The sequence below is a fragment of the Otolemur garnettii genome, unplaced genomic scaffold (assembly GCF_000181295.1).
Source record: "Otolemur garnettii isolate 467f Iridium unplaced genomic scaffold, OtoGar3 scaffold00005, whole genome shotgun sequence".
Taxonomy (NCBI): Eukaryota; Metazoa; Chordata; class Mammalia; order Primates; family Galagidae; genus Otolemur; species Otolemur garnettii.
In genome coordinates, this window is record NW_003852400.1 from 14,824,234 (window position 1) to 14,837,923 (window position 13,690).

Here is a 13,690-nt window from a genome sequence, read left to right on the forward strand (position 1 = left end):
AGCTTTTCTGTAACTCAAAGGCCCACTGAGAAGAGGTTCATTTCTCATGACACATGACTACCTAATCTCTGTAAAGCTGTGTGATCAACTTGCTATGAAACTATTATTTTTCCCCAGAAACTATGATCACCAAATAGATGACAACTAATCTTAGTAGACTTAGGTAGAATTTTTCTTTCAAGTTAACATCTGAAGTTTTATTTATAAATACAAATACATGAGAGAGCTAGAGAAGAAAGAGCAGCATATAAACATATAAATTCATACATAAAGCTGTATTATCCCCCCTTTTTATTTAGTGAGTCAGGTGCCACAAAAAATGAACCTTTTCTCAGTAATAGACTCAGCCTTTGAATTCCTAAATCTTTGTAAGTTTTTTAAAAAGCGACTGATTTTAAAACATATTTTATTGTAAGGTTTATAACATGTTCCTAAATATGCAGCGGTAGTACAAAAGACGAGGGTGTAAACTGTAAATGTAGCTATACTGGGGTAAAATTTAAAATTATCTAAAAGTGGCTCGGCGCCCGTAGCTCAGTGGATAAGGTGCCGGCCACATACCACATACACCGGTGCTGATGGGTTCAAACCTGGCCTAGGCCTGTTAAACAACAATGACAACTACAACAACAACCAAAAAAAAAAAAAAAAAAAAAACAGCCAGGCATTGTGGCAGGTGCCTACAGTCCCAATTACTTGAGAGACTGAGGCAAGAGAATCTCTTAAACCTTAGAGTTTGAGGTTGTTGTGAGCTGTGATGCCACAGCACTCTACCAAGGGTGACAGGGTCAGACTCTGTCTCAAAAAAAAAAAAAATTTATGTGAAAGTACACTAATAACTCTAACTACACTGCAATAAGAATACAAATTATAATTTCTAGCCTTCACAATCTAGGGTTAGGAAATATATCATAACAAAAAATATTAACCAAAACAAAAAAAAATAAATTTTACTTACACTTATCAAAAGACATCATGTAAGACAACAAAAAAAGGTCACAAACTGGGAAGAAATATTACACACACGAAAATGTGTATATGTATACATATGTGTGTGTAAAATAAATTATACAGATATATACATATAAGATGTCATGTCTAGAATATACAAATAACTCCTTCAGCTTGGTAATCAAATGACCAAAAAAAAGTAGAAAATGAGTAAAACTCTCGGACATTTCAAACACAAAAAAATAAAACACACAGACAACGAACGCATGAAACATGTTCAACAGTATCATACATCAGGGAAATGCAAAAGCCACAAGGAAATTCATCTCACTCAAACATACTGGAATGGCTAAAACAAAACAAGACTTGATTTTACCACATACCTGTTGATAAAGTTATAGAATAACTATAACTCCAATATGTCTCAGTTGGTATTTATAAAATAACCACTTCAGAAAATTCTAACAACTTGTTTTATGTATCTCCTATACAGCCCAACCAATTAAAAACAAGTAAAGAGAATGCAAGATGAGGTGGGTGGGAAAAAGGAGGGAGGGGAGGGAGGAAAATAAATACAGCAATATAAGACTGAAATTTACACTGAGAAGATTATGCTAGAAGACACTGCATTGAAAGACTGCTTATCATTCAATTTCTCCAGGTTAAAAAAAAAAGCCATCTAAATATCTCCTGCCCGCCAAAACAAAGATCTCAGGTCCCATAATATCCTACAAGTACTTTCTTCTAAAGAACTCTTTTATTAAAACACACATACATTTAGAGGAATAATCCTGTCATTAGAAAAGTAAAATAAAGAAATTGATGTCATTTGGCAGAGATTGCCAGAGAAGGAGAGTAAAGGAGAGAAAGAAAGGTAGGTAGGGAAGGGGGAAGGAGGAAACATAACTTTTAACACCACTAAATGCTGGATTTGCCATATATAATGCATAATTTTTTACCCAAATTTTAGAAGGAAAAATAAGGATGCCCATTATACATGGGTAGTACTAATTCTGTATCTATATAAATGATTCATTATTTTACTTATGCCTAAGCATTGAAAATAGCTCTAACGATGTCCAGATGCAAAATAATATCTTGGAATCTGGTAATTGCACCCCCACCACACTGTCCCCTTCCACACACCCCCACGCCAGGCAAGCTTCACAGTGGCAGCCAGAACTGCTGATCTTGCCAGACACGATGGTCACTGCCATCCTGGAATTAGGCACGCCTCAGATGGCAATGTGATGGTGAGCTTCAGGACCTCAGCAAAAGGAGGGGGGAACTGGCTGCATGGTGGCACCTCTTTCTCTTATGAGAGGCACCAGCCACTGCAAAGAAGCCAGGAGTGAGCCCAGGTGGCAGGTGACAGTGGTCCAGATGACTGGAGCACGTGACCTTCCCCAACTGTCCTCTCCCGGTCCACCACTGTCTCCACATCCTATTAGTTCCTATTCCCACCCACGTTTGTTGGTGGGAATGTGACCATGGCCACTCTCCTGAGAACCCCAGCAGGCTTAATTCCCCAGAAACTAGTGTGAGGGGCCAGGGCTGGCCCTGCCTTCCCCGAGCTTCTGACAGTAGGTCCCTACCTTTCCAGGGGCTGCCTCATCTCTCAGGCAACTGGCCCCATTCTGAGACCCCATAACACTGCACTGAGGAGGAAGATCCCCAGCTGGAGTCGGGGAGACTGTTGTGACCTTGGGCCTGAGTCCCCACCAAGCTTCTGTCTGTGATGGTGCCTAGCAGTGACTGTGGGTACCAGAGCCCCTAGATGGTAATTTGGAGCCTGTGATTTGTCCAAACCTGCCAGTAGGAGGAACAATCCAGGATACATGTTAACAGAATGGATACCCAGGTCTTCCTCCTGGAGAGCTGAATCAGAATGGATACCCAGGTCTCCCTCCTGGAGAGCTGAATCAGTGTATTTGGGTATGGCTCGGGAGACTCATTTTTACCAGATCCCTGGGTGATTTGCAGGATTTGCAAATTTGGGAAAGGCAGTGTATTTGGGTATGGCTCGGGAGACTCATTTTACCAGCCCCCTGGTAAAGAGGGAGGAATTAAGCAAAAGCACTTTCCATCTTAGGTACTTCACCTATTCTCTCTCACAGGATATAAATAAATAAATGAAGGTTACGCATTTTTCCTTTCAAAGAAAAGGGGGAAAAATCTAAAGTTATCCATTAAAAATTAGAAAAGGGTTAGTACAAACATCACAGACTTAAGCTTAGTTATAAGTACATTATGAGGAAATTAATTCATTTGTCTGATAGCTTTATTGCATTTTTGCATACAGTATCTATTGTACCTTGAGGGCAATGGTTTTCACCTCAAGGAAACACAGCTACATTATTCATCATGATTGTCAAAAAAATGTGACTCTCTGCAACTAGATTATCTATAATCCCAACAAGTACCAAGATTATCCTCAACTTCTTTCTGGTAAGGAGCAACTAGATTGTTGTCAAATATTCAGTCAAGATCCAAAGGCTGCTTTGGATTCTTACTTGTTACAGCCATCTGGCCTGCTGTCAGAAGGGCCCACCACAGTGTCCATGAACGTCGCAACGTTGGAAAATCCTGCCGGCAATTCATCCCATTCATCAAATTTGATGCCACTGCCCAAGGAGTAGGTGCCTTCGCCACACTTACTGCATACCTGGTTCTTCATTTCTAGATACTCTCCAGAAGCACAGGAGAAAGCTGGAAGACAGAACAATGGACACCATATGACTCACTGCCCTCCCCCAATTTCCCCTGCTTTCTGCTGTCATCAGATTTATTTTTATAAAACTCTGATCGTGCCACCCCCAACCAAAGCCTTCCAATGACTCCCTTATTGCTATGTGTGCATTTCACAATCTAGCCCCATACTATTTACCAAGCTCATCCCTTTCCCTGCCCTCTTCCAGTCATAACAAAATCCACGTCATTCCTGAAATATTTCATCCTCTTCCTTGTTATGGTAGTCTTCTTCCCCAGAGATGGTGGTCAACTCACCTCTTTACCTGGAAAACTCCCATTAACTCAAAAACGATGCTCTTCATGACAGACCACCTCTCAAGCCCCACCAGGCAGGCTGTGCCTCCCTTTAGGCTCCTACTATATTTTTATAATACTTCCATTTACATACATACGAGTGTGTGTGTGTGTGTGTGCGCACGCGTGCATATACCACTTGTCAGTTGATGTGAAACTCTGAGCTTCAAGAAAACAAGGATTAGTATTTTTGGATTCTTAACTATATCCAAATAAAATGCTGATCCAGTGAGTGACAAATGTAAAGGGAGAAACAGGACAACAGGGCAACAGCTCCACAACTTATTTCTACTCTGAAACCATGAACCCACATTTGCAATATTCACAGCACCAGCCCAGTCATTTCCATAGCATATGCCTTACTTAATGTGTGAAGTTGTCTGCTGACTCTGAGAACTGTACCAAGACATAGAGGCATGGGCAATCTGAAGAACGAAAAGCAGCTCTGGCCTAAGTTATTATTCATTCAACAAATGCAAATCCATGTCCCCCAAGTGTGTGGCTCTGTGCAGGGTGGTATTAGTGTCTCAAACCTAGATAAAGGCTTTCTAATCCTTTAATCAGGATATTAAAGAAACAAGAAAAAACCTCCAAATCATTCAATGAAAATACAGATCTCCCAGCAGAGTGCCATAGCAAAGCCTCACATTTAGGTAGGCTCTTCTTTTCCAATACATAGGAAAACTTAGGCAAAAATAAAAATAAGTTAATTTTGAAAAAGCAATAAAGCTAAAAACCCATACTCATCTACTTATTTGCATAATGTATTATCAGCATAATGCTTTTCTTCAGAAAAGCTTAAAGATGCTGTACAATAGACTTCCAACACTAAAATCAACATTCTAAAATCAGTAAAACATCAGAAAATAAGGTTTTTGCACCCCAGCTATGTGGTCAAAGCTATCTTGGGACCACGCTATACCACTTCCTAATTCTATGACCTTGAGTGAGCTATTTCATCTCTCTAGGCCTTACTTTCTATTTCTGAAAAATTAGATAATAATCCCTGGGACCTTGGAGACTATCCTGAGAAAATAAACTGTAGTATAAAATGGTTAGTGCCTGGCAAAAGACAAATGCTCACTACATGCTATCGTTAATAATACCAGCACAACCAGCAGAGAAACATAATAATGGAAAAATTTTACTTTACTTTCAATAGTTTATGGGTCTCCTAGCAAACTCAGAATCACACATTTCCCTAGCACGATAAATATCATTAACCAAATATTTTTAGCTGCATTGTGAACAATGCAGTCTCTGCTGACATTATTCAACTCTGTCACTGTGGTATGATATTCTAAACACAACATTACACTAAATCATGGGTTGGCTAACTATAACCTACAGGCCAAATCCTCAAGGCCTGTTTTTATAAATAAAGTATTACTGAAACATACCCCCAGTCATTCTTTTACCTGTCATCTATAGCTGCTTTCAGTAACAGAATTGAATAGTGTCAACAGAGTCTATATCACACACAAAGCCAAAAATATTTACTTTCTGATAAAACAAAGTTATCTTTGAAGACAGCTTAATGTAGTGTTCAAAATTATACTTTTAACTATAACTTAATAAGAAGTATATTTTATGGCACATTGTTATAAAGGACCCTAAAAACTAAAAAAGGAGAAAACTGTGAACCTTGTCTTCAGGAACACAAAATGATGCTATTTCAGAGAGTGTTCACTGCCCTGTTAATTAAAATCATGAACACCCCTAACTCTTTCAGAAGGGTTTCCATAAAGTTAGAAAGAAAACTGAGAGGTAAAGTTGAAAGTGAATATATTAAATATTTGTTACCATGTCCTGTGCTTGGTACTTTATAAACACAGTCCATTCCTGTTATTCACACTAGTATATTCTATGAAGTTGCTGTGAACACTAAATTAGTGAATACCGGACCACTGCTCCTAGGGGACATATAAGGTCAGGTTCCAGAGGACCTCTGATCACAACATCTTTAGCAACCAAACAACACAACATTGTTCACATCTATTTCTATTTAAAGATATATTAATGGGCTAGGCATGGCACCTCACACCTATGATCCTAGCAATTTGGGAGGCTAAGGCAGGAGAACTGCTTGAGGCCAGGAGCTTAAAACCAGCCTAAGCAACAGCAAGACTCCATCTCCACCAAAAACAGAAAAATTAGCCAGTCTTGGTGATACATGCCTACAGTACTGGCTACTCGGGAGGCTGGGGCAGGAAGATTGCTTGAGGTTGTAGGACTCTGAGGTTGCAGTGAGCTATGATGATGCCATTGCATTGTACCTGGAACTATAGAACAAGACCCTATCTCAAAAGAAAGAAAGAAAGAAAAAGAAACATTGTTGACCAACAGCACTATAACTGGGTGCCTGGACAAAGCTTATCTAACACATGTAATCTCTCTGAAAGGCATAGCACAGCCTTCTTGTACTTACAGTCACTGGCCAGCATGTCAGTGCTGCACTAGGAAGGCCATTGTAACCTACAAAATCACCAAAAAATACCCAAAAATGCTAAACACACAGCACTAAATAGAGCACAGAAAAAATATCCGTTTACAGTACAAGTGATGAAATAAGAGTGTCACCTTGTTCGAACATGTGACTCAAGTATTTCACTACTCTGTACATGTCTGCAAATGACTGTGAAAACACTGTATTTGCGGGTTACAAATTTTAGCAAGTAGTTGAAGTTGCAAATATTGAATCCACGAATAATGAGGATCAACTGCACTTATAACAGACCTGTGTGAGAGCAGGGTATTAGTCCCTTATACCAGATGGGAAATCACCTGATTTAAACAACTTGATTACAAAGGTAACCAGTTAACAAATGGCAAAACTGAAATTCTTTCTGGTCTGTCTGATTGCTAAGGTGGTATCACAAGGAAAATTCAATTAAAACAATTGTTACAACCAATGAAAAAAGAACAAACAATTCCCTTTTATTGTTACATGCTACATAATTCTTCATTTCTTATCTTGAACTTTTAATAACGTCCATGTGCATTACAATAATGCCCATGTGCCTATGGAATTTCTACTGTGTCATAGCTAAAACATTCATTTAAAAAATACTTTAGTAAGCTCTTAAATTCCATAAGTCTCATGACTTTGCCTGTAAAAGGAAGACAGTAATAATAACTATCTCAAAGATGGATTAGATATTCCATATAAAGCATATAACAGTGTACCTGCATAAAGCACACAATAAATATTAAATACAACTATTAGTAATGTAATTTGGGGGCCTGGAACATATATTTCAATGAAAACTCTGCCACTGGATTGATGATACTACATCTCTTCAGAACAATTATATAATCAAAGTTGGTTACATGGGTATAGAGCCTTTAAACATACAGGGGAAGCAAATGAGTCTCCAGCTTTTCATATTTTTTTGATTTTTTATTTTTAATTATTGGTACATATAGTCATATATATTTATGGGGTACCTGTGATGTTTTGATACAGGCATACAATGTGTAATGATCAAAGCAGGGTACCCATCACCTCAAGCATTTATCATTTCTTTGCATTAGTAGCATATTTTAGCTCTTCATATTTTCGGCATTTGCTACTCCTCAATCTTTTTTTCCATCCTGGAAGTCAGCTCTAGAGCCACACATCAAAGGAAAAGAAGAGCCACATATTCTTGGTGAACACAATTTACCCCACAGGATTACGCGGACAGAGTTTGCAATGCTGACCTCTTGGCAGTCATGACAATGACCTGCCTTTCCTTTCCTGATCTCTGCTAAATTTGCCACATCCACCTTCTATTACAACACCGGACCTTGTCACGTTATTTAATTATTATATGAGTGTTTTTCTAATCTTAGGGACTACATTCTTTTCATTCAAATTTATTTTATAGATTTAAAGGTTACAAATGTTTTTGTTATACAGATGAATCACACAATGCAGACGTCAGGGCTTTTAGTATACCTGCAGAATAGTGTACACTGTACCCAATAGATAACTATTTGTCCCTTACTCCCCTCCCCCCTTCCCCCTTCTTTGTACCACAGAGTTCTACTCACCCATAAAAAGGAATGAAATAGGGTACATGTGAAATTTACTGGGTTTCAAATATAAATGTCTTAACACAATAACTAAGAAAATGCCGTGAAGGCTGTGTTGACCAGTTTGATGAAAGCATTTCAGATTGTGTGTAAAACCAGCACATTGTACCCCATGATTGCATTAATGTACACAGCTATGATTTAATTTTAAAAAAAGGAATGAAATAATGTCTTTTGCAGCAACTTGGATACAGCTGGCAACTATTATCCTAAGTGAAGTATCTCAGGAAAGGAGAAATAACTACCACATGTTCACAAGTAGGATCTAAACAATGGGTATATATGCTCATAAAGTGATGGACGTTGGGATCATTCAAATTTTATAGGAGTACGACACAGAATCTTTCAAAGACAGGGATGATAATGACTATAAATGATTATAAATAGTTTTTAACTGTTATAAATGTGACTCAATCATATTTCATTTGAATCAATTAGTCATAGAATTATCAAGTTGACTTCAGGTTGTTCCTGTGTCCAAGGGTTTATTCAGCATCAGCTAAGCATATTTATAGGTCTGTGGCTATGGAAGTAGGTGTGCCGATGGAAATACACACTGATGCTCAAAGTATACTTCTAGAGACTGTTTGGGGCCCACAGCCAGATCCTGGGCATTCTGCAGAGGAAATTGTGAACCCAAGGGGGTACTCTCCAGAATCTTTAAAAGTGGTTCCTTATTTAGGGTACCAAATAACCTGACCTCAACATGGAAGGACTACTGTGGCTCAACCAAAAGTAATAATGATAAATAAAAACAATAATAATAATAATTGTTTCTTGGCTTTTTGGCTAAGTTCAAGTGAATCAATTAGTCATTTCTAAAATAAATACTGTTTTTCTTCTTTAACAACTTTGAAATCCCTAGAGTAAGAGAATTAAAGATAAACTCCAAAGTTTAGACACAAGAACAGAAAGGCCTTATGTGTCTAAGGTCACACACTACATAACAGTGGGCTCAGTCTGGATGTCACAGTATTTTACCTAAGTGCCCAGTGAAAGAGCAATGCTTAAAAACCCTGCCTCTTGAAGTCTAAATTGTAACCAAGAGATGAAGTGCTGCATTCACTGTTCTTTTTCTCGATCTTATGCCTCTTCCTTTTTGACATCTATTTCTGCTACTGTAAATCTGTAAAGGTTCAGATATGCAGGTGTGAATAATCAGGTATCACGCATATTGTGTTGGTCTCTCTCACCAAGTAGCAAATGTCTTGGGTGACTTACGTAACCCTCTAGGCCTCCATTCGTTCACATTCCAATGAGAACACTACCATCACCTTCTCCCTCACAGTATCATTTTTAGTCATCCAATGAGGGACTACAGAAACCGCTCTGAAAGCAAAGAGTGAGGCGAAAATTCAAAGCAGTACTATGATTACGCAACCACCCAGCACAAATGCCAAATAACAGTCACTGAACTGAATCATTTATAAGCTTATTATCGTCTATGACTTATGCCTAACAATCAAAACCATTTATTTTTAGTCTTTTCACCACAAGGCTTCTTACTTCTGCTTTTTCTTCCCCCACAGACTTGATTCTTTCAAAGACTATGGCTATCAGAATATTTATTCATAACTGATTCATTTTTTCTATTTTTTAAAGTTTTTTATTGTTAAAACATATTTTCTAAACAGTAAATAGCAATAATATAGTAAGTAGTAATATAAGGATTTTTAATTTACTCATTTAACAAATGAGGGAACATAAGCAATATTATTATAGATAAATATCTTGGAACCAGACTCTAGTAGATTAATTTATTCCTGAGTGTCTACCATTTGTGTGGCACCAAGGATATTTTGCTAAATAAGATAGATAGTCCCTACTCTCCCAGAACTTCTGATACAGTTTAGATTTGTCTTCGGCAAAATAGACTAAATTTATATGTTACTAAATGTAAGCTCACTGTAAAATCCATCTTATTTATCAACTTCCATTAACAACTAAATATAATTACATAAATTTATGAGGAAACGTTAATTAGACAAATTTTAGAATCAAGACAAGCCAATATGTCTATTTTCCTTCAATTGGTTAGTCTCATTTAATAAGATAAGTAAAATTAAAGCTGTAGACATTATTATTGACAATATGAGGATACTCTTGGCGATTGTTCCTAGTATTATTCACTGCTATTAAGGGGAGTACAAAGGAAAAAGATAATGCTGTTTGCTGGCCTTAAAACTAAGTTTTGCTTCGATCACTCATTTAAGCAATTATCATTACCAGATAATTAAAAACATAAATGCCTATGAGGTTTTATCATCATTCATCTCACAGAAAACAAACCAAACCAAAAAAAGGAAAGAAAGGAAGGAAGGAAATGGTATCTCATTGAAACTGAATAGTATGTTGAACCCAGCAAATTTCAGATCCTCTTCCTCCCTCCATGTGATGAGAATAGCCCTTGAACACTACCATTTTAGGTTATTTGAGGAATTTTAGAAAAGAAAAAATAATCTTTCTCCCTGGTTTTAGGTGATATCTCAGGGTGGTTTTGATTTGCATTTCTGTGATAATTAGGGATGATGAGCATTTTTTCATATGTTTATTAGCTATCTATCAGTCTGTCTTCTTTAGAGAAGGTTCTAGTCATCTCTCTTACCCAATGATATAAAGGATTGTTGGCTCTTTTTATGTTGCTTAATCTGAGTTCTCTGTACATCCTAGTTATCAAGCTCCTGTCCAATTCATAATATGCAAATATCTTTTCCCATTCTGATGGTTGTCTATTTGCTTGGGTTGTTGCCTCCTTAGCTGTACAGAAGCTATTCGGTTTAATTAAGTCCCATTTGTTTATTTTTGTTGTTGTGGCAATTGCCATTGGAGACTTCTTCATAAAGTCTTTCCCCAGGCCAATACCTCCAAGTGTTTTTCCTATGCTTTCTTTGAGGATTTTTATTATTTCATGCCTTAGTATTCAGCCACAAAAAAAGATGGTGACTTCACATCTTTTATATTAACCTGGATGGAGTTGAAACACATTCTTCTTAGTAAAGCATCACAAGAATGAAGAAACAGGAATCCAATGTACTAAACTCTGATATGAGGAGAACTGATGCTAGTACATGGCAGGGAGAGGGGGAATGAGGGAGTGGAGAGCGGGAAGCGGGATGGGGGGGTCACAGTGTGTGACACACCTCTTGAGGGCAGGACACAATTATAAGAGGGACTTCACCTAACAAATGCAAGCAGTGTAACCTGGTTCTCTCTCAATGAATCCCCAATAATAATAATAATCTTTATTTCTCATTAAGAAAAAGCCAAAACAGTACATTTCCAAAGGCCATTTCTTGCTGGTGTTTTCTAATTCACATTAAGCCAGGGGCTTGGGGAGGAGCATCTGGTGGTAGTTGTTTTGTTTGTTTGTTTTTGTGGCTGAAAGGAACCTTTGTTCTTGTTAATAGGGAAGATTTTATCAATCCTAAGAGGGTGGCTTTCAGGTCAAAATACATAGGCAGCAAATAAGATTGGTTGTGAGTACATCAGCTATCTACCATACTCAATTTAAGGATAGAGGAGGAGAATGGAAAGTAACACTGTCCAAATTCAAACCATGGCAGACATAGCAATGTTCCTCTCAGGAGCATGCTTAATATTCATGAGTGTTCAGAAGATATATTAGTACTCAACTACACTACATATTAGGTGATTTGAGACATGATTTGAAGATAGAACGAATAAATCTGTAATATGTAATCCCAATGCTTAAAACTATCAGAATGACTTGAGATCATCCGGTCCAAACAGTCCCAATTCAGATCCCAAGTTTCCTCATTTGGGAGGTAACTAGGAGCAACGATTTCTTGTGACAAATTCCCTATGTAATACACTCCCCATGCAGCCAGAAGATTTTACTATGACAAGTTTGAAAAAAATCCAGTGCTTAACTTTAAGTGAAAAAGAATAGCATTAGACAAGAACTTTACCCTAAAAATTAAGAGATTTGAGTTCTGATTCCAGAGGTGTCACTTATATACAAAGCTGCCATGTGAACTGTGTAAATTCTGGAAGAGACATGAGAAAATTATCAGAATGGAATTCTTAAAGTTCAGTGCCACCAATAACAATTTTTGTTTTCCATTCATTTGGGAGTTATAGGCCATAGGGATGTAATCTTTAAGTTATTTGTGAAATTCTTAGAGAAGGAAGAAAAAAATATTTTTTATCTCTCATTTTACATGGCAAAAGTGAGATGGAGAAACTCAGAAGAGTATATTAGTATGACCCAGTTTGGGCTAGTTTTTCGAATTCACTGTTCCCTGAAAAGAATATTTAGTTCTGGTATCTAACACCCTTTCCAACGGGTCCTCACCTACCCTTCTCCTATAGAAGTGTATGATTATCACCTTGATTCTAAAGAAGACTTATCAGTGGAACAGAAAACAATATATTAAAAAATCAACTCCTTATAGGAAAATCAATCCATGTGACATCACAGATAATACTCCACATTAAATAAGCAGAGACTAGATAAAACGTTGGCATCTTTTTATGAGCAAAGCTAAGGTAGCTTTTATCTTTAAAAGAAAAATAAAAAATATAAATGTATTTTATTGTGGCTTCTGACTTCAGTGTGTGATGGGAGAGGAGATAAGTCCCAGTTCATTGAGCACAGGATGACACAAGGCTTATTTTTAAAAAGACAGCAGCAAAGGCCAGCAGAAGGAAAATATTCAGAGGATTTGAGGAAGACACCAAAGGGGGCAGAACAAGACAGCGGTGAAATCAGTTTTGCCAATTTCCAATTATGCCTCAGCACTTTGATTCTTATCAACCTAAATTCTTCCTCTTCCTCAGACAGTGTCAGTCACCCTCTACTTCTTGATAGCCTCCTGACCTTGATCTGCACTTTTGAGAACTGAGTTCTCTCATCTCCTTTTTTCAGAGATGCTCCCCTACCATAGCACCCATTAATTGATCTAAAACCTGATTTCCAGCTGTCCTCAACAGTTTTTGTCATCTCTTAACAATCTCTTTCATCCCAGCTTCACATATAACACTTGTATGTTTCTGAGCAGATTTAACTTTAACATTCTTCCCACCTGAAACTCACTGCATCAAAATGGCAAATTAAGCCTATTTGGGACAAAATATTTCACAGCATTTCAAATGTCAATCTGTCCTTTTACATATGGAATAAATTTTTACAAATCTGATAAAAATTTTTGCATTTCACCTATAAAAACAAAGCTTTAAAGTCAGTCCCTAATTTAATGACAACAAAGTAACTCCACACAACACAAATATTCTTGTGTGCTGAGGCTTTCTTAAGAAAGGATTAAGTTCCTGTCCTTAAGGAGTTTATTCTCCTCCTGAGAAGAACCTCTATAGATGAAAAAGCACTTTTTCTTCTAATACATTAAATAATGAAAGCATACTATATGTATAAAGCACCAATGATATTCTAGGTACCAAAATACCCCACCAACTAACCAATTTCTCATTGTATGTGAAGATATAACTATAAACATCACCTAAATCCTGAATGTTACTCTTGCCTTTCTGAAAACATACACGATTAAGAATTCTACACAGAGGACAGTGCCTGTGGCTCAAAGGAGTAGGGTGCTGGCCTGATAAGCCAGGGGTGGTTGGTTCAAACTCAGCCCCACCC

General features: G+C 37.4%; 1 protein-coding gene across 2 annotated transcripts in view; it reads right to left on the minus strand.

Annotated features, from left to right (window-relative positions):
* The window catches only part of KIAA1324L (KIAA1324 like), a 99,795-nt gene that overhangs the window by 72,283 nt on the left and 13,822 nt on the right, over positions 1–13,690 (minus strand). The window contains exon 1 of one of the 2 annotated variants that reach the window (XM_012811437.1): positions 3,465–3,643. The exons of the other annotated variant lie outside the window; for it this stretch is intronic. Within the exon in view, the coding sequence (XP_012666891.1) occupies positions 3,465–3,628 (164 nt within the window). The 5' untranslated portion in view covers positions 3,629–3,643. Of the gene's footprint in view, positions 1–3,464; positions 3,644–13,690 lie in introns of those variants that run through there. 2 annotated transcript variants of the gene reach the window in all.